Genomic DNA, 17,945 nt, shown 5'->3' with positions numbered 1-17,945 from the left:
TTTGATGGTGCTACATAGCCTTCCCGGTTTGGTGCCTTCTTTTGATAATTACTTATGCTCCTGCTGCCGTCTTCACTAATTATGTTGGTCACTATTTCCTCTAACTTGCGTTTCATTCCCCTCCCCATCCCTCTGGGGTTAGGGGGGCTCATATACACCTCCCTGGGACCGGTGAGGGTTGCCTTCGCCCCTCTTTGGGGGTTGTACGTGTAGGACACCATGTAGGGCCTGTGAGTCAATGGACCGCCTGCTGGACGGGTTCCCTGTGAGGGGCTGTCCTAAGTGGATGGCTAGGGCTAGAAGGAGAATGGGGTCTTTGCACCAGTGTGAGAGAATGGACGATGCAGTAGGACGTCCCCCATTCAAAAGGGGAAAGCGTTGCTGGGGACGATGCACTGGGCCACGCTTGGGCCTCCCTCCCTGGCTGCCCTGGTAGGTGGTATCCCTTGGTTCCAGGCTCCAGACTTTAAAATGAATATATGGAAACTGAACTGATCTCTTACCCAGGCTCGTTAGGTGGGCGATCAGGCCCCCGAGTCAAACTGTGATGGAAGACCGGGCTCTGTAGCCCACGCTACATTGGCCCAGACCAAGCTACTATTTTTGACCCTCCCAAATACTCTACTGTCTCCCTCTGTGGTAGGGTTGAGCCCCAGGCCCTCAATGGTGACCACCTTGTCCCCTGTAGTGGCTCCCTCTCTCATTGTGACTACTGCGCCTTTATTCTTATGTTCTTTAGAGTGAGGCATGGTACCACTCTCCCTGTTTCTTTAAGGCAATACGAAGGTGTACCTCAGGGTAGCACTATTCTTTTCCTCGTTGCCCTCAATGGTCCTCTGGCATCTTCTCAGTGCTCTATGTCGATGATCTTGCCCTTTGTTGTCGGGGTGATGACTTTTTTTTTTTTTCCTTCAACAACGACTTCAACTTGCGATTGATGCCGTGTCGTTTTGAGCCACCAATCATGACTTCAATTTCTCTACAACTAAGACTTGTGCTGACTTTTACTCGGAAGCAGATTGTTCTTCGTCCCCCTCTGTCGATTATGGTCCTCCCCTTGTGTATAAAGATTCTGCTAAGCTTTTGGGGTTAATCTTTGACACTCATTTGTCTTGGCCACCCCATATCTCTTGCCCCCGAGTTGAATGCTTTAAAGCCCTTAACCTCCTTAAGGTCTTCTCATATTTCTTGGGGACCGAATAGGTGCACGCTCCTCTCTCGTTCTGTATAAACTCGATTATGGCTGCCCAACTTACTCGTCTGCTTCTCCTACTGTCTTGATGCTCTGCACCATACTGGGTTATGCCTTAGCTCTAATGCCTTTTGTTCGACTCCTACCCTCAGCTTATATGTTGAAACCGGCGTCCTGTCTCTCCAGGACTACCGTGATAGCTAATATCTTTGCTACCTTGCACAGTCCTTACAACACCCTCAATCTCGCCTATGTTGTGCTTTGAATTTTGCTCCTGTGGTTCCTGTTCCCCTTCACCACCACCCGTTTTCTGTACGGTTGACTTGCCTACATAATTCTCTTTCGGTTAATAATACTGTACCAATATTTCTCATCTTGTTCTGTCCTTTCCCCCGTGGAGGGTCCCCCTTCCTAAATTTTGTAAAACCCTGACCAAAGTGACTAAAGCTTTTACCCCTCCTACAGTTCTGAAACACCTTTTCCTTGAACACTTTTCTTCACACTCCCGCTCCATTTCCGTCTTCACCCATCGGTGAAGACAGAAATGGTAGGTAGAATTCTTGGAATTTTATCATTTGATAGAATTCTTGGTGAATCGGATACTTTTGATATCGTTCGCCTTATGCGTCTCTGTTCTCATATTGGTATCCTTAGTGATATTTAGCGCCCTCTGATTATTCCGCACATTTGATGGTGCTACATAGCCATCAAATTGTTTCCATTTCATTTATGGATGGGTCTGATGTCTGTTGATGATGATATCTTCTCCCATTATTTTTCCTGTGATGCCTTTCCCCCAGTGACAAGTATTTTTTATGATGGAGCTGTGTGTAGTTTTATGTTTTTAAGACAGTTGCTTTTCATGCCCCCACATTTGTGGTTGAAATGTTGTGTTCTCATTAAGTCTTTAATGTTTTACATATTTCCTTTTCATTTTCTGTGAATCTGTTTTCCATTTTCAACCTCTGAATATTATCCTTTACCTGCAATTTGCACAGATTGCAGTGTACTAAGGCCATATTTTTGGCCTTGGTACACATCAAAATGCAACATGCTATAGAGAGAACAGGTTGGATGACATACCACTTCAATACTGTGCTGTAATAGTCATAGTACAGTACCGGATAAATCTAATTCCGAGACTTGGGAGTAATGGCTAGCAGCAATGAGTGGCAGAGACAGTAATGCATCATTGCTCAAAACAAACAGGGTGCTTCATAGGAGAAGTCCTCCATACAAGGTATTAGGCTTAATTTTAGGCTGCATTTACCTTGGGAATGTCTTATGTTCATACATCAACCAAAACTGCATTTTCAGTCCAGTGTTAGGTATAGCTGAATGGATTTTTGTGGTGTTTATGCTTATGATGATTATAACAAGTATCAACAACAGAAGTACACATATTATCCTTTAGCTATATCTAACATTGGACTAAATAAAATGTAGTCTGGTTTCCTGTATGAACATAAGAATAAACATAAGACACACTTGAGAAAATACAGAGAAGGATGAAAAGACTAATACCTTGTGTGGAGGTATGATGTCTATGAAGACATTAAAATGTCTCGGTAAATACTCATGGAGAGACAGGACAAGGGTAGATATGATCTAGGTTTTCATGTGGGTTAAGGGCATAAACAAGGGTAATATAAACAGGATTCTAAAACTATGTCTTTGCTCAAAAACCACAACAATAGGTACAAGCTGGAGAAATTTCAATTTATGAGGAACATATGGGAAATACTGTTTAAGAGTAATGTGGAATGGGTTACCAGCTAGTATTACTGAGACAGACTTCAATAATAGATGAGATACCTACGTGTGAGAGGTGGGTGGAGTTAAATATGACCTGCCTAGTATGGGCCAACAGGCCTGATGTAGTGCTCTCTAATTCTTATACAGTATTCTAGTTATTGTAAGGGAATGGTATAGAAGCACATCATCTTACCCTTATAAGCGAGGCATTTAACCAAATGATGGAAGACTAAATAGGATAAGGCAATCAAGACCATATAGGGGGGGGGGGGTCCTTTCTATCAAATGACCTCAGCCTAGTACATTATGGCCAGTAGGCATGTAGATTAAGGAAGTTTACTATTTTTGGTTGAGATGACATGAAGACCAATTTGTAAGTCACGTTTGACAATGTTGGGTTTATTACTGCACAAACCTACCCCATTTCTCTCCATATAAATAAGGCTGTGTGTATTACAGGGAAGCAATTTGTGAAAGGAATAGGTTTTGAAAGCAAGTGGCACATTTGAACAGCAAATGTTCATATTTCATTAGTCAATATGACTCGGTACCTGCAAAATTGCACTTGTTTACACTTACTGAACATAACATATGGCTTGTTGATAAGCAATTTGAATTTGATCTCCATTACATGTTCTTGTGTGTTCACAGAGTTTGATCCAGGTTAGCCAGTGAACCCACTGCTGATATGGCTTAATTATATTTTTTGTTATTATGTTCATTGTAATAAGTAAGCTGTGCAACTTTATATAAATTCATATTACATTTAGACTATTGTAGTCTTATCATTCAAATTTGATTCTATGTTTTCCCCACTATATATCACCACTCAAATTGTAAGCTATTTGTTATTCAATATACAGCGTGTATTAAAATAAAATATATTTTAGTGTCTGTGCACCTCATTCTGTTCAACTTTGAAACGATTTACATAACTTTGGTATAAATAATCTGAATCTGAGTAGTAGTGTAGGAATAGCACAAGCTCAATGTGTAAGTAGGGGAGAAGATGAATATTAGGGAGGAGGGGGGTAGAGGGAAGGAAGGAAGAGTAAAGGAGGGGTGAATGAGAAGTGGAGGAAGCAGAGGATTAATATAAGGATAAATGGGTAAGGAGATGGGACAGATGGAATAGAGAAAGGATGAGTGGGTAGAATGGAAGGAAGAGATATCAGGAGGATAAGGTGGATAGGGGAAAAAAAAAAAAAAAGATTGTCAGGAAAAGGCAAAGCAGGAAAGGTTGGCAGAAGAAAGAGGAGGGGTAAAGGTGAAGAGCATGAAAAGAATAGGAAAAAGGAGGTGGATAAGAAATAAAATAAGGAGGAAGAAATAGGGTTGCAGGAAAGAGAAATTAAAAGTTAACTTGTCAAGCAAGCAATGACTGATCATTGATAATTTCTGGAGCACTTGTACTAAGAACATTAATCCAACCAAAAACCATGTCTATTACAGAAATTTGATATTTAATTTCATTTGGATGAATGTGCATTACAGTATTTTGTTTTTCATGCATATAAAATGCAAGAAAAGTATAAACATGATTAGTGGTTCCTGTTTAAATGCCAATGATAACATAAAAACTAAGAAATGAAGAAGGATATATATGAGAATATCTCACAATATGAATGGATAAAATTATAATTTCATTTGGTTTTGCAAGTGTAATTATTTAACTAATTATCATGAAGGTTTTTGTATAACCAGTAATTTACAAAACCTATATGGAAAATTCTTTCAATTATTTATAAATTAAATATATACAGGTACATTCATAAAAACTTATTCAATTATATGCTCATTTTCCAATTTTTGTTTGTGAACCACTAAAGATTTCTGTCCACTAACAACTTTACAATGTACTTTGGAGTAGTGTGTATCTCTGTCATGCTTGGAATAATAAGCTTTATTACAAGAACTGCAAGGAAACCGCCTGAAACCACTATGTCTATCCATGTGTGTCTTGAGATGCTGACGAGTATAGAACTTTGCATCACACTGTGAGCAGGCGTGAGGTTTCTTTCCCGAATGACGCATCATGTGCCTCGTTAGAATTTGTCGACGGTGAAAGGCTGCACCACATTCACTACACACATGAGTTCTTTCCTGTAATACAGTATACACCAATGTATTTTAACTTGTTGAAAAACTTGATGAAATAAAGAATAGCAATTTAAATTACAGTACAATACTGCATATATAAATAAATCATGTAGAGTAATAACCCACTAAATTGTTGTTCTGGATAGGTGCTGGGTAATAAACACAAGGGCCTCATAACAATAATGAGAGGGAATATAGCAGGAGTGGATAAAGATAGATCATGATTGTTGGTAGTTAGCGACTTCAAATTGAAAGCCATAGAATGGGAGACACATGAAGCTAGAACAGAAGACTTCTGGGCCCTGAAGATTCGTAAACCTCATCCTGGAGACATTCACGTATCAACAAGTTAAACAAGCTACAAGGATGAGGGAAGGGAATGTTCCCTCCATGCTGGACTTGATATTCACCAGAAAAAAGGAACAGATATTTGATATTCAGTACCTTCCTCCCTTGGGCAAAAGTGACCATGTCCTTTTGGGAATAAAGTAAGCAATGTGTTATAATCTATAAGAAAATGAGTAAGTTGAAGCAATTGAAAAACCTGATTTCAGGAGAGGACACTATGGAAACTTAGAAAGTTATTTAATGAATTTGACTGGAAAGATTTGCTGTAAGGCAGGGAAGTAAATGAGATGTACTCACCCGGGGAGCCGGTCGGCCGAGCGGACAGCACGCTGGATTTGTGATCCTGTGGTCCTGGGTTCGATCCCAGGTGCCGGCGAGAAACAATGGGCAGTTTCTTTCACCCTATGCCCCTGTTACCTAGCAGTAAAATAGGTACCTGGGTGTTAGTCAGCTGTCACGGGCTGCTTCCTGGGGGTGGAGGCCTGGTCGAGGACCGGGCCGCGGGGACACTAAAGCCTCGAAATCATCTCAAGATAACCTCAAGATAACCTAATTGTGCTTGCGGGGGTTGAGCTTTGGCTCTTTGGTCCCACCTCTCAACTGTCACTCAACTGGTGTACAGATTCCTGAGCCTACTGGGCTCTATCATATCTACATTTGAAACTGTGTATGGAGCCAGCCTCCACCACATCACTTCCTAGTGCATTCCATTTATAAACTACTCTGTCACTGGAAAAATTCTTTCTAACGTCTCTGTGGCTCATCTGGGTACTAAGTTTCCACCTGTGTCCCCTTGTTCGTGTCCCTCCCGTGCTGAACAGTTTGTCTTTGTCCACCCTGTCAATTCCCCTGAGAATTTTGTAGGTGGTTATCATGTCTCCCCTTACTCTTCTGTTTTTCATGGATGTGAGGTTCAGCTCCTTTAGCCTTTCCTCGTAGCTCATTCCTCTCAGTTCCGGGACGAGCCTGGTGGTATACTGCTGGATCTTCTCTAACTTTGTCTTGTGTTTAATTAGGAATGGACTTCAGGCTGGAGCTGCATACTCCAGGATTGGTCTTACATAAGTGGTATACAGGGTCCTGAACGATTCCTTACACAAGTTTCTAAAGGCAGTTCTTATGTTGGCCAGTCTAGCATATGCCGCTGATGATATTCTTTTGATGTGGACCTCTGGGGACAGGTTCGGTGTGATATCAACCCCCAGATCTTTCTCTCTATTTGAAAGAGAGATAGGTGCACATGTATGTCAAGTTTAGTGAAATATATGATAAAGGCAAAACAATTTATACCAACACAGAGATGCAGAACTAGGAAACAGGATTGGTGCAACAGAAATTATGAAAGGGCTAGAGACAAAGACATAAAAAAGGAATCAATATAGGAAGAGGCCAAACCTTCAAACATATTAGCAATACAAAGAAGCGAGAAACTACTACTGTACACGGCAGTGAGGAGATAGGGAGAAAGAAATTTTGAGAAAGGGATAGCAGATAAATATAAAACAGGACCAGGCCTATTCTATATTTCATTAAAAGCAAATTACTTTGCTTAAATTAAAAGCAAAGATCTAGTATCCCCAGACTCTCTGTGCCTCTGATGTTCCTAGAACTCACAAGGGCCTGGCTCAATGTTAGGCTTCAGGGAGCTACTAGCCTCAAGGAGTTACTGAGGGGACCCAACAGAAAGCTGTTTTATTACATTCAACCTTGGATGTTTTGTTTAGAGTGGGTTTGTTAGGTCTAATGTTCATTCATTTGTCTGATGGTAAGTTGGTCTCTCATTGGTGGCTCAAACTAGATTCACCACTGTCTTCCTTCCCTAACTATGTGATCAACCTATTTAAAATTTAACTGGTTATGGTGGACAAAAAGGTACTCAGAGCATGGAGAGGAATGCATGTCTGTAGACTCATACAGACTGCTGGTTCAAGGAAGCGAAGAAATAATTTTCACAGCTTCTTACCTCATGAGACTGCATGTGAACCCTGAGATTGTACTCATTTTTGAGTACTCCACCGCAGATGACACAAATGTGGCGTTGAGAGCATTTAGTCCTAAGGTGTCTATTTCGTTGGTGCCTCTTCTCAAATACCATACAACAGTTTGGGCATGTGCGATCCTGTAAGGATGTACGGGACTTCAGTTAGAACCATATTCTTATTATATCTGAATTTTTCTTATATTCTATCCTGGAAAACTTTTATTCCTTTTAGGAACGGATAAAATTATGTAGTGTTCCACAAACATTTTCAACACTTCTAATACTAGCAAAAACATAAGCAATATTTCCCAGTCTCAACATGAGAGCAACAGTGTGGGGAAAGCATTACACAAAATTAAGCATGGAACATACATGAAAACTAGAAAAACCAGCATTGTATATAATGAAATATCTCTTTCTGAAAGGGCCTTGGTGATTTCCCTAAAGCTAGCTCACTGGGGTAGCCCCCCCACCCCACTACTGAATCAGTGGGGGGGGGGGGGGATCTGGGAATCAGACTCCAACTGGAGGCCAACCCCAATCAATAACCAACAAGAACTCAACCCAGAAGGCCACTACAAAACAGGATAGGCAGAACTCCTTTGCAAAAGGACCCATCCAAGGGGCTGGGAGCCTGTGGGAACAGGAAAGAGAAGGAGCACAAAAAAAAAGAGGGAAAGGCAGACAGGTGGGTTAAAGACCAAGCTGAATTTAAAGCTCAGGTCAGCACAGCCTGCCAACATGAGAGAATGGGTCAGGAAAATGCTGCTATCAATACCCAAAGGTGGGGAATGAGCCGCTTGGGCAGAGCCACCGAAGCCCAAACCACAGGCAACAAGGCAGCCACAAAGAGACTGTTCTGGAAACTTGAACATGATGGAGGGGTGACAGGGGAGACTTAGGACATGGATGAAAAATGTTCTAACTGACAGATGAAAGCAGTAATCAGAGACAATGTATCTGACTATAGGAGTGTTACTAGCGGAGTACCACAAGGTTCAGTTCTTGCGGCAGTAATGTTCGTCGTCTACATAAACAATCTACCAGAAGGAATACAGGATTATATGAAAATGTTTGCAGATGATGCTAAGATACTGGGGAAGACAGGAGATGCAGACAATTATAATGCACTTCAAATTTATCTAGATAAAATATATGCTTGGAGTGTCAAGTGGCAAATTAAATTCAATGTGAATGAATGCCTTAACCCTTACAATGCAACAGCCTGGGCTGTAAATGGGGGTATAAGCTTGGGCTGGGTGAAAATATATTTGAATTATTGTATGTGAAAATTAATATTAAATGTTAAACAAATCTCCAACTTATTGGCTTCAGCGTCGTGAAAGTTTCATCCCAATATTTTCAGAAATGGATTTTAGACAATTATTTTTTAAAAGAAGAATGTTTTGTTGATAAGGAGAACATTTCCTATTAACTGGAACTGAGGGATAATGAAGTAATAAGGAAATGCAAGCAGCTGTCTGATGCACAAAGAAGAATAGTAGTTAGAAGTGTCCACAAAGTGAATATGCAGCTGGTGTTTTTATAGCATTGCTGAGTAATACATAATAACACATATAATAATGAGTATGTTATTATGCTCTATTTTGTTATATATCACACAAATACATTATTCAATAATGAACAACCTGTTACTTTCACCAATGTCTACACATTTTTTTTTCTTCTTCTTTGTTTATTATCTGATTTTGTTGTAACCTCTACATCCTGGAGAATGCATACCCTTCCATAACTATGTGAAGAAAGAATTAAATTGGTCAGCAAATAAATCAGTCATAACTGGCAGAACTTAGGACTTTGAATTTTTTTGGGCTGATTTTTTCACAGATTTCACACTATTTTTCTTGCTTCTTTAGATTGTTTTGATGATTAGGGACCAGATTAGGGCTGTTTGACTTATATAAAATATACCTAAATATATCGCCTAATTCATTATAATTATTATAATTATCCATATATTTTTTTTTGTGGGAGGGGGGGGGGGTATTTTTTCTTGCCTTCATTTCAACACATATTGACCTACAACTTTCACATATTTGAGTACGAATGCCAAACAATGTTTATTAAAACATACAAGTAAATTAATGAATTAGAACTACTTTCTGTGAATTATGTAGTTGTCTGTATTGTTATGCTTACCTTTTGAATGTTTTCTTGGTGTTGGTGATCATAATCCTGTGAGGGAAACCCAGGTTCTGACTCTGATCCCCAGTAGGCCATTTAGGACTCTTTTAAAGGCTGACCTGACTCAGCAATGGGTCATATCATCCTACCTCAGCAAGCTAGCTTCAAGGATCCACTGTTCAATCCCTCCAGAAAATCACTTCTGTGCTATATACAGTATATTAAAACAAGAACTAACCCAATAATGCAATAAAATCCTTGTTTGTGTAAAACCTGAATGAATGCTAAAAAAATCAATCAAGCTTCTATTTACAAAGGAAGAAACAAACTGAATCTTCTTTTGCTTTACTGGAGGATCTTACTTAAAGGGAAAATATTGTATAGAACAATGCAACAGATGAGAAAATATTGAGGCCATACAATGGTATTGAACCCATATCCTCAAGCTCCACTGCACAGGTTCAATATTTCCCCATAGAGATAACACATTCCTGTGCATTGTGCAATGCAAGAAATGACTACATTCCCACCATCTTACCTCCAGAGAGGGATGAAGAGAGGCTCTGTGCTTCTGTAGCTTATCCTGCGTGATGTACACCAACTTGCACTCAGGGCACCAAAACATGCACGGACCTTTAGTTAAATGCTCTAGGAATCTGCCCAGACTATCAGAGTCGTTCTCACAAGTGGGACACCTGTAGAGGGTCCGAGGTTAAATAGAGCGCACAGCTTAAATGTTGAGGGATGTGGATTAAAGTTTAAAATGTATTTGAAGTAGGGAGGAGGTATGGAGGGAAGGGATAGAAGGAAGGGAAATAAATATGAAAAGTTTCATTATGAAAAAAAATTCCTAATTCCTTTTCAAGATAAGATCCAAAATCTGTGTACAGGATCAGGAAAAAGTCAAACACATCAACATTTCACATGGGTCTTCAAGGCCACGTTAGTGCTAGAAAGGTAATGGAGAACATTCTAGTGTAAAGTGACCTCCAGAAGGTTAACTGATAAAAAGTAAAGCCCTTGCAAGCCCTAGTAGGCATCACAAGTGAATGCCAGTAAGAGCACCCACATTAACCACAACCTGCCCCCATGTGCCTACCTCCAGTGACTGTCACCAAGCAGTCACTTTACGATTCAATCTCTGTCAGTCATCTGTAGCTGGAGTGAATTATTGTCTAGTACTCCTTAGCATCTGATTATTTTTTAGTGAATATATGAACAATTTTATTGTTGTCAATCCCAGTGTTGCCATGCTGCACTGTATATGATCCTGTGGCAAACTGACATAGATTATGGTCTCAATACTCCTGTGAATGACCCAACTTGATAATCCTATGAAAAGTCATTCTGGGCAAAACTGAAAGTTCTCCAGTGTCTCCCTAGCACCAATATGACCCTGCAATGACCTATGGCAACAGTGCACAATATCCATTTGCATGACTGCTCAGTTATACTGTTTAATAGACTTGAATTTTACCTTACTGAGGAACCAAGTAAGTTAACAGAGAAACTCATATTTCTTACACATTACAATGAAAATTTCTTAAGATAATTTTGTACACTATATACAGTACATTCCAGTTGAAATTTCTCTTAACTAACACTACTTGCCCTAAGGATAATGCTGACCTGAAAGAAATGAGCTGCTCACTGAGATAAGCAGGTTGGTAGTGCGTATGTAGCAGTATTCTTCTTCCTGAGGGATTGTGAATGATCTGCAAGCCTCGAATTTCACTTTTCTCATCTTCCGCAGGTCGTCTGATACAAAATTCTGGAAAATACCACATATTACTTTCTGGCAGCTGGATACGATCCTCGCAAACACTTGTGTCACACGCCAGTGTCACAGACCCATCAGCACAAGTCTGCACAAGTGGACGACTTGCGTGACAGATGTGGTCCTTAAATTCTTGAGCATCAGTGTAGCCAGAGCTACACTTTACACACACATAGATAGTTACTTTTGCCTCAATGACTCTGATTTGTGAGGATTCTATAGCCATTGCCAGAGCATCATTTCCTACTGGTGTGAGCTCAGTTATATTTTCACCCGAATTATGTTTTAGCCATTCTTCATCTTTATCATAAAAGTTATCATTTCTGGCTTCTGGTGTAGTACTTTCCTGAACAAAATGTTCATGAGAACTGTATGTGGGTAATTCTGACCCAGGAGTGTTTTGCATCTGAGGTGAGTTTTTACATTCCTTCACATAACTTTTGGTTTGCTCACTCTCTTCCCCCAGCGAACAATTTGGGTGATCAGACACTTCATAAATTATCCAGCTGCTGCTTGGTTTACTTTCCTTCTTTAATTTTTGTTTTCTCTTTAATTTCTTTTCTTCTGTGTACTGCTTGTTTTTGGTCAGCTGTACGTCAGACGAGGTGCTTGTGGGAAGCACAACAGCCGAGTCTTTTGAACATTCTTTGATTTGGTTTTCAGCATCTTGCTTTGGTTCAATATCTTGCTTCGATTCAATTTTGTCTTGTTTTTGCTTTTTACCATCACTGAGCCTTCTGAGGAATTCATCATCATCTTCAGAGAGATTTTTCACTTTTTTGTTGGAAGGCATTAATGGTGTTTCAGTTTCAGGTACGTTGTGCATAGCTAAGACATGTTCATGAAGTTCGACCAAGTCTTCACATTGTTGTGAACAATACTGACAGAGTACCTGAGTTGCAAGAGGCAGCAAGTCTTTTTCATTGATTTGAGGAACTTCATCACACAAAGAATACTCTCTCTTGATAATGTTCGATTCACATTTAGAGTTTAATGTTCCTGATGATAATAAGTACAAAGATGATTTACTTACATCAGGAATAGTGAGCTCGTGATAGGTAGAAAGACCCGAATCCAATCTCGTCTGATTTGTTCTGTCCGCTGCTTTGCCTGATAGATTCATAAGTACATTAGCTGCTTCTGTTTCTTTCGTGGTTGGCTGCTGGGGTGATAAGCGCTTTACCAGTGAATCTGGGATGTGTTCATTTGAAACATCTTTAATGATGTATTCTACTGGAATTGGGTGTTGCTGATTTGGTGCTATGGGAAGATGGTTTTCACACTGGACTTCGCTTGCATACATTCTCTCCAAGTTGTGACAAACATTTGTGTCACTTGACTGAAGCTGTGGAGAGTAGGTTCTTGCTTCTGGGTTAACAACTTTTAAGCCTGGAGAACTGCAGCGGTTACTAATTTCCTGCAAAGGAAAAATGACAAATCATGCATGAAGTTATGTGTAAGAAAGCAAAAAAAGCTAATGGCATGTTTATAAAAGTTCTAATTAACAAAATTAACAAAATACACTACATATACTGTATTAACAATATGCAGCATGGAACATAAATATTGTGTATCAAAAAATATACTGTACAAAATTTCGAGAGCACAACTTATTGTCAACTTATTGCATAGAGACTCTTTAACTTAGGCGACTTGGAAGTCGTCTTGGAGAACTAATCATGTGGAATGGCTTTAAACCCTCCTTGGTATTATAATGGATACTGCACTGGAAATACCAGAGTCAATCATACCATTCATTTTCAAATACAGCAGTGATAAAGATCTAACCTGCAGTACATGTAGTAAGCTAAGAAGAGCACTGTGGAAGGCAGAACTGTAGGAGGGCACATGGGGAGTGCTCGGCTGCCATGCCGACACCACCACCTCCAGCTCATACTTCACTACCTGACCATCTGCCTGTGCCTGGAAACAAGACAGGATTTTCTTGAGAGAGTATTCAAGAAAATATGATGACTTTTAGGCCAGAGGAAGCGTAGCCTACTCTTAGCTCAAGCTGCCTTGCAATTAATGTAAATTACTAAATATCATTCCAATTTCACGTCCACATTAAAATCACAGGCTTTGTATAGTCTTTTTTATATATTTGTACAAATTAGTTAAGTAATCACTCATGCAATGAATAATTTGAACTGTCAAGAAAAGTCCTCTTTTTCAGAGGTATGTAATATGCTTTACTGTAATAAATAATATCTTATAATTATGTATAACATAATATATTTTAATATGACAATGAATATTGATATAGTCTACTGTGGAATTACATTCCATTCTTTAAATTTATGCATTTTTCATTATAGTTGAATTGGGGTAAAGTTGCCAGTTTCTGGACAGGAGCTGCAAAATTTAATTTTGCCCTGGAGTCCTAAATAACTGTCCAGCATCACTCATCCTGAGCGAACATACTACCATAGCAGCATGTACAACATTCCCCGGGAAAGGAAGAAATCTCGCTGGATTGTTCACTGTCACTTGTACACAGATGCAGCTGGGACTTAACTGTTAAACAAGGGATTGACATCTTGTAACCCTGAAGGTTCTCATTATCTTGCAGGCACAAAGTGGGGTAACCTTTTGCAGACAGTATCTATATTTAAAAACAAAATAAAAGGGCTTTCCTAATTCAAACAATGTCTGCCTGAAATGCTATGCGTGCTAGTGGCTTTACAAGAATATAAAACTTTCAAGTCTCTGTACTCTAATAAACCCAATGTACCTTCTTGTATTTAAATAAATAAATGTGGGGTTTATTATACTACAGGTATTTCTGATGTTTCTTTGACATGAACACTCTCAGGCACTATCTTGTATCCAAAATTAATGCTTACCATTACAGATTCCCTCTTTCAGCCCCCTCCTTTTCATCTATAATGATTAAAGTTATGATCTTCTTCAGCACCCTCTTCAGCCAGCCCATCCGCTCATTTATTCCCACAAATTTCAACATGAGAGGGAACCCACAAAAACTGGATCATCCTTCATGTGCTAAATGTTTTCGTGGACATCTTCAAGAGAAAACTAGATGATTTTCTTCAAGAAATGCTGGACCAACTGGGCTGTGGTGGATATGTGGGCCTGCGGGCCGCTCCAAGCAACAAACAGCCTGTTGGACCAAGCCCTCACAAGTCAAGAGGCCGGGCTTGGGGGAGTAGAAGAACTCCCAGAACCCCATCAAGCAGGTATCAAGCAAATATATAGTCATACTTTCTTTTCCTTTCCTAGTTCAATAGCATTATCACTATTATCTTGATTTCAGCTACTATTACCCTGTTTTCTGCTCGACCTTTTCTGAGGCTTTGTAGTGCCACTCTTGAGTCAGTGTAGATTACTGCTCTCCCCTGCTTGTTCTATTCTAGATATCTTAATGTCATGACGACAGTAGTGGGCTCTGCTTGAATTGAGGCATAGTTCTCAATTCCTGCTTTGTCCTTATTTTTATTAATTTGTTCCTGATTATAATGTATGCTGCTCCAGCCCTACCATTAGTAGAGTTAGCAGATACATCACTGTAGATTTGATCTAATTCATATCCTGCTTCTCTATTAATTTCCTCAAGATATATATAGGCCTTTATTTCTTGAGGTAACATGCTAGACATGACCATGTCTAGCATGTTACCTCATGGTAACATGGACTGGGCATGGAGTTACATAAGCTAGATAACAGTCAGTGGTTTCCTAGGAATTAGTTACCAAACATAGGTGTCTGTGTTTTTCTAATCTACAGACACACATTTATAAAAAGAAAAAATCACCAAACAAAATGAAATACAGTACTGTACCACTAAAGAGTACTGACACATGCTGCTACTACAGTATTAGATTTTAATGCTAAGTGATTCCAAAGAGCAGACGAGTCACAATAACATGGCTGAAGATATGATGTCGAAACCATATATCAGAAAATGAAGAAATTACATTTTGGTCCATAATGGACCATCATCAAGTCCAGGACAGACCGAAACATTGTCCTGTCTTCATTTACTGATGCGTGGCTTAGGCATCATTCCCAAGAATTAGTAATATTATGGACTATAATATACATAGTTATGTAAAAATTCCCTTATAAATTGGTGACAGTCCCTGTCTGGAGATCAGCACCAGGGTGGCCAAACACTTGGAAAGTGAAATGCAACTTCTGAGTCCACCATTTTTTTTGTTTTACAATATTTCTGTAGATATTGCATATAAAGCATTTATTCTAGCACCATTTGGTAGAACATTTCTTGTAATTTATACCATAAATTTTGTCATAAACCTAACACAGCTATTGTTTATAGAACAACAATAAATTTCTCAAATCTAGCAACTTTACCAAGTTAGCATATACTGTAATATACAGGTAAATTCAGGAAAATATATTTCGAGTTTGACTGTGTCTTGTTCTTGTGTCCTGTATATGTACAGGTTTCTCATTCTCAAGGAAAGGAAGGTTTGTTGTTATAAATAAATAAATAAATAAATACATTTTTATTCAGGTAAGGTACATACATACAAGGTAAGATACAAAGTTGATGGATTGCTGGTCTATGGGACATCAATAAGCATAACAAGCTTTTTGACACTGAAAATGGAAAATCAAAACATTTCTGAAATTTTTACTTAATAAGTCATACCGTAGAGTACATCCAATATACCAGCTATACCAGATGCACCGTAGAGTACATCCAATATACCAGCTATACCAGATGTACCGTAGAGTACATCCAATATACCAGCTATACAAACTGTTACAGTACCTGACACAGAAAATTCTTCATTTCAAGAACCAAATGTTGAAACAGGTCCTGTAGCTCGCCCATGATTCTTGGTAGTGCCTCCAGACTCCTATGAAAGACTTGGTACCCCCCCTAGTCCTATGGAAGACTGGGCTTGCCTGGTTCTACTTAAGAATTTATCTTGACTGATCTGGCTTGCCTTGGCCTATACGGCCTGGCGTACATAGTCTTATGAAAGACCAGACTCGCCTGGTCATATCCAAGACCTGGGTGAGACCAAGCTCTGTTGGTCCTGTACGAGACCAGGCTCGGCTGGTCCTATACGAGACCAGGCTCGGCTCGTCTTGTACGATACCAGGCTCAGCTGGTCATATATGAGACCAGGCTGGGCTGGTCCTATACGAGACCAGGCTCAGCTGGTCATATACAAGACCAGGCTGGGCTGGTCCTGTACGAGACCAGGCTCAGCTGGTCATATACGAGACCAGGCTCAGCTGGTCCTATACGAGACCAGGCTCAGCTGGCCCTGTACGAGACCAGGTTCAGCTGGCCCTATACGAGACCAGGCTCAGCTGGTCCTGTACGAGACCAGGCTCAGCTGGTCCTGTACGAGACCAGGCTCAGCTGGTCCTGTACGAGACCAGGCTCAGCTGGTCCTGTACGAGACCAGGCTCAGCTGGTCCTGTACGAGACCAGGCTCGGCTGGTCTTGTATAAAATCCGGATTGACTAGTCCCATACAAGACCTGACTCTTCACTACGTTGTTAAATGTTACTTGTGTGGCTGATAATAATGATGATGTTATCGTCGTGGGGTTAGGAGCAGCAACAGCTGATGATAATGATGAGGGAGGTGAGGCGTGAGGGCGCTGAGTCGTCCTCACTAACCTCGCCTCACACACACCCACCCGCCTCACTTACTTCCCAATAATATTAACATTAATGCAACTGTGAATATAAGTATACTCTAAATATAATACACGTAAGTTGTAATACTAGAGAGTGTTATGAAGAACACACACTGCATAAAATTGTATTGCTTAAAGCTAGATAATATAACTCGTATTTAACATTCCTCGAACCTTCTATCTCTCCATTAACAAAAAAAAGATGATGATTAGATTTTAGATAAAATTAGATTTTTTTATTCGGGTAAAGATACATATATTGAAGATGAGTTACAAACATGATGTTGGATTTAAAGATAGAGGTAGTACATACAATACCTAAAGCCACTAGTACGCATAGCGTTTCGGACATGGTAAGGGGGGGGACACTTAGACTAAAACTTAATAGTAATTGAGCTTAAGGTATAAATTATGTTGAAAAAAATAAAAAAAATATAAGAAAAGGGGAGGAACATGGCAGAAAATAGCAATTATACAAGTTGGTCAACAAACAGCATTGTATAATGGAATGTGAAAAAATCGCGGAATTTAGAGATAACACCATCAATAGTGTCCAAGAAATGTGTAAGTACTGCATTCATAATGATGTGCTGCCCGAAATCTTAGCGAAGTATCCAAAATTTGCTTACTGTAGGTGCAGCCTGCACATGACTGTAAAGCTGCCGCCCAGTTGGGTGGGTGTGCAGCAAGACTAGTAACTGTGTGACTCACCATAGATGTAAAGTGCCTTGTATAGTGACTGTTGCGAGCCTCTTGTTGATCACTTGTGACACTAAAGATTATTGATGTGTGTATTTGTGTGGGTGATTAAATATGTATGTGTATGTATATATCAAATCAAATCAAATCAAATGTTTATTTAGGTAAGGTACATACATACAAGAGATTTTACAAAGAGTGATGGATTTATAGATAGGGCTAGTACATACAATGCCTAAAGCCACTATTACGCAAAGCGTTTCGGGCATATATATACGTATGTATATGTATATATATATATACATA

At 39.6% G+C, this 17,945-nt stretch overlaps 1 protein-coding gene across 2 annotated transcripts; it reads right to left on the bottom strand.

The window, feature by feature from the left end:
* Positions 1 to 2,850: 2,850 nt before the first annotated feature.
* On the bottom strand, positions 2,851 to 16,933 carry LOC123759629 (uncharacterized). Of its 2 annotated transcripts, none has more exons than XM_045744776.2 (6): positions 16,055 to 16,933; positions 13,087 to 13,221; positions 11,151 to 12,715; positions 10,060 to 10,216; positions 7,359 to 7,514; positions 2,851 to 5,050 (listed from the first exon to the last, which is right to left on the bottom strand). In XM_045744776.2, exons 1-6 carry the CDS (start codon positions 16,115 to 16,117, stop codon positions 4,727 to 4,729), a joined length of 2,400 nt encoding a protein of 799 aa, XP_045600732.1. In that variant the 5' UTR covers positions 16,118 to 16,933; the 3' UTR covers positions 2,851 to 4,726. The 2 variants fall into 2 exon arrangements, with proteins under 2 accessions (XP_045600732.1, XP_045600743.1); XM_045744787.2 differs by lacking the exon at positions 16,055 to 16,933 and adding an exon at positions 14,145 to 15,627.
* Between the last annotated feature and the right edge of the window lie 1,012 nt (positions 16,934 to 17,945).

This window comes from Procambarus clarkii, chromosome 22, assembly GCF_040958095.1.
Source record: "Procambarus clarkii isolate CNS0578487 chromosome 22, FALCON_Pclarkii_2.0, whole genome shotgun sequence".
NCBI lineage: Eukaryota > Metazoa > Arthropoda > Malacostraca > Decapoda > Cambaridae > Procambarus > Procambarus clarkii.
This window is presented reverse-complemented; position numbering and strand designations above follow the sequence as displayed.

Excerpts from the sequence above, each read along its gene's own strand:
- LOC123759629 (XM_045744776.2), bottom strand. The coding sequence starts at position 16,117 with ATGGGCGAGCTACAGGACCTGTTTCAACATTTGGTTCTTGAAATGAAG. Across the intron at positions 13,222-16,054 it reads TGAAGAATTTTCTGTGTCAG|GCACAGGCAGATGGTCAGGT; the intron begins GTACTGTAACAG and ends TCTTGTTTCCAG. Across the intron at positions 10,217-11,150 it reads GAGCAGCTCATTTCTTTCAG|GTGTCCCACTTGTGAGAACG; the intron begins GTCAGCATTATC and ends GACCCTCTACAG.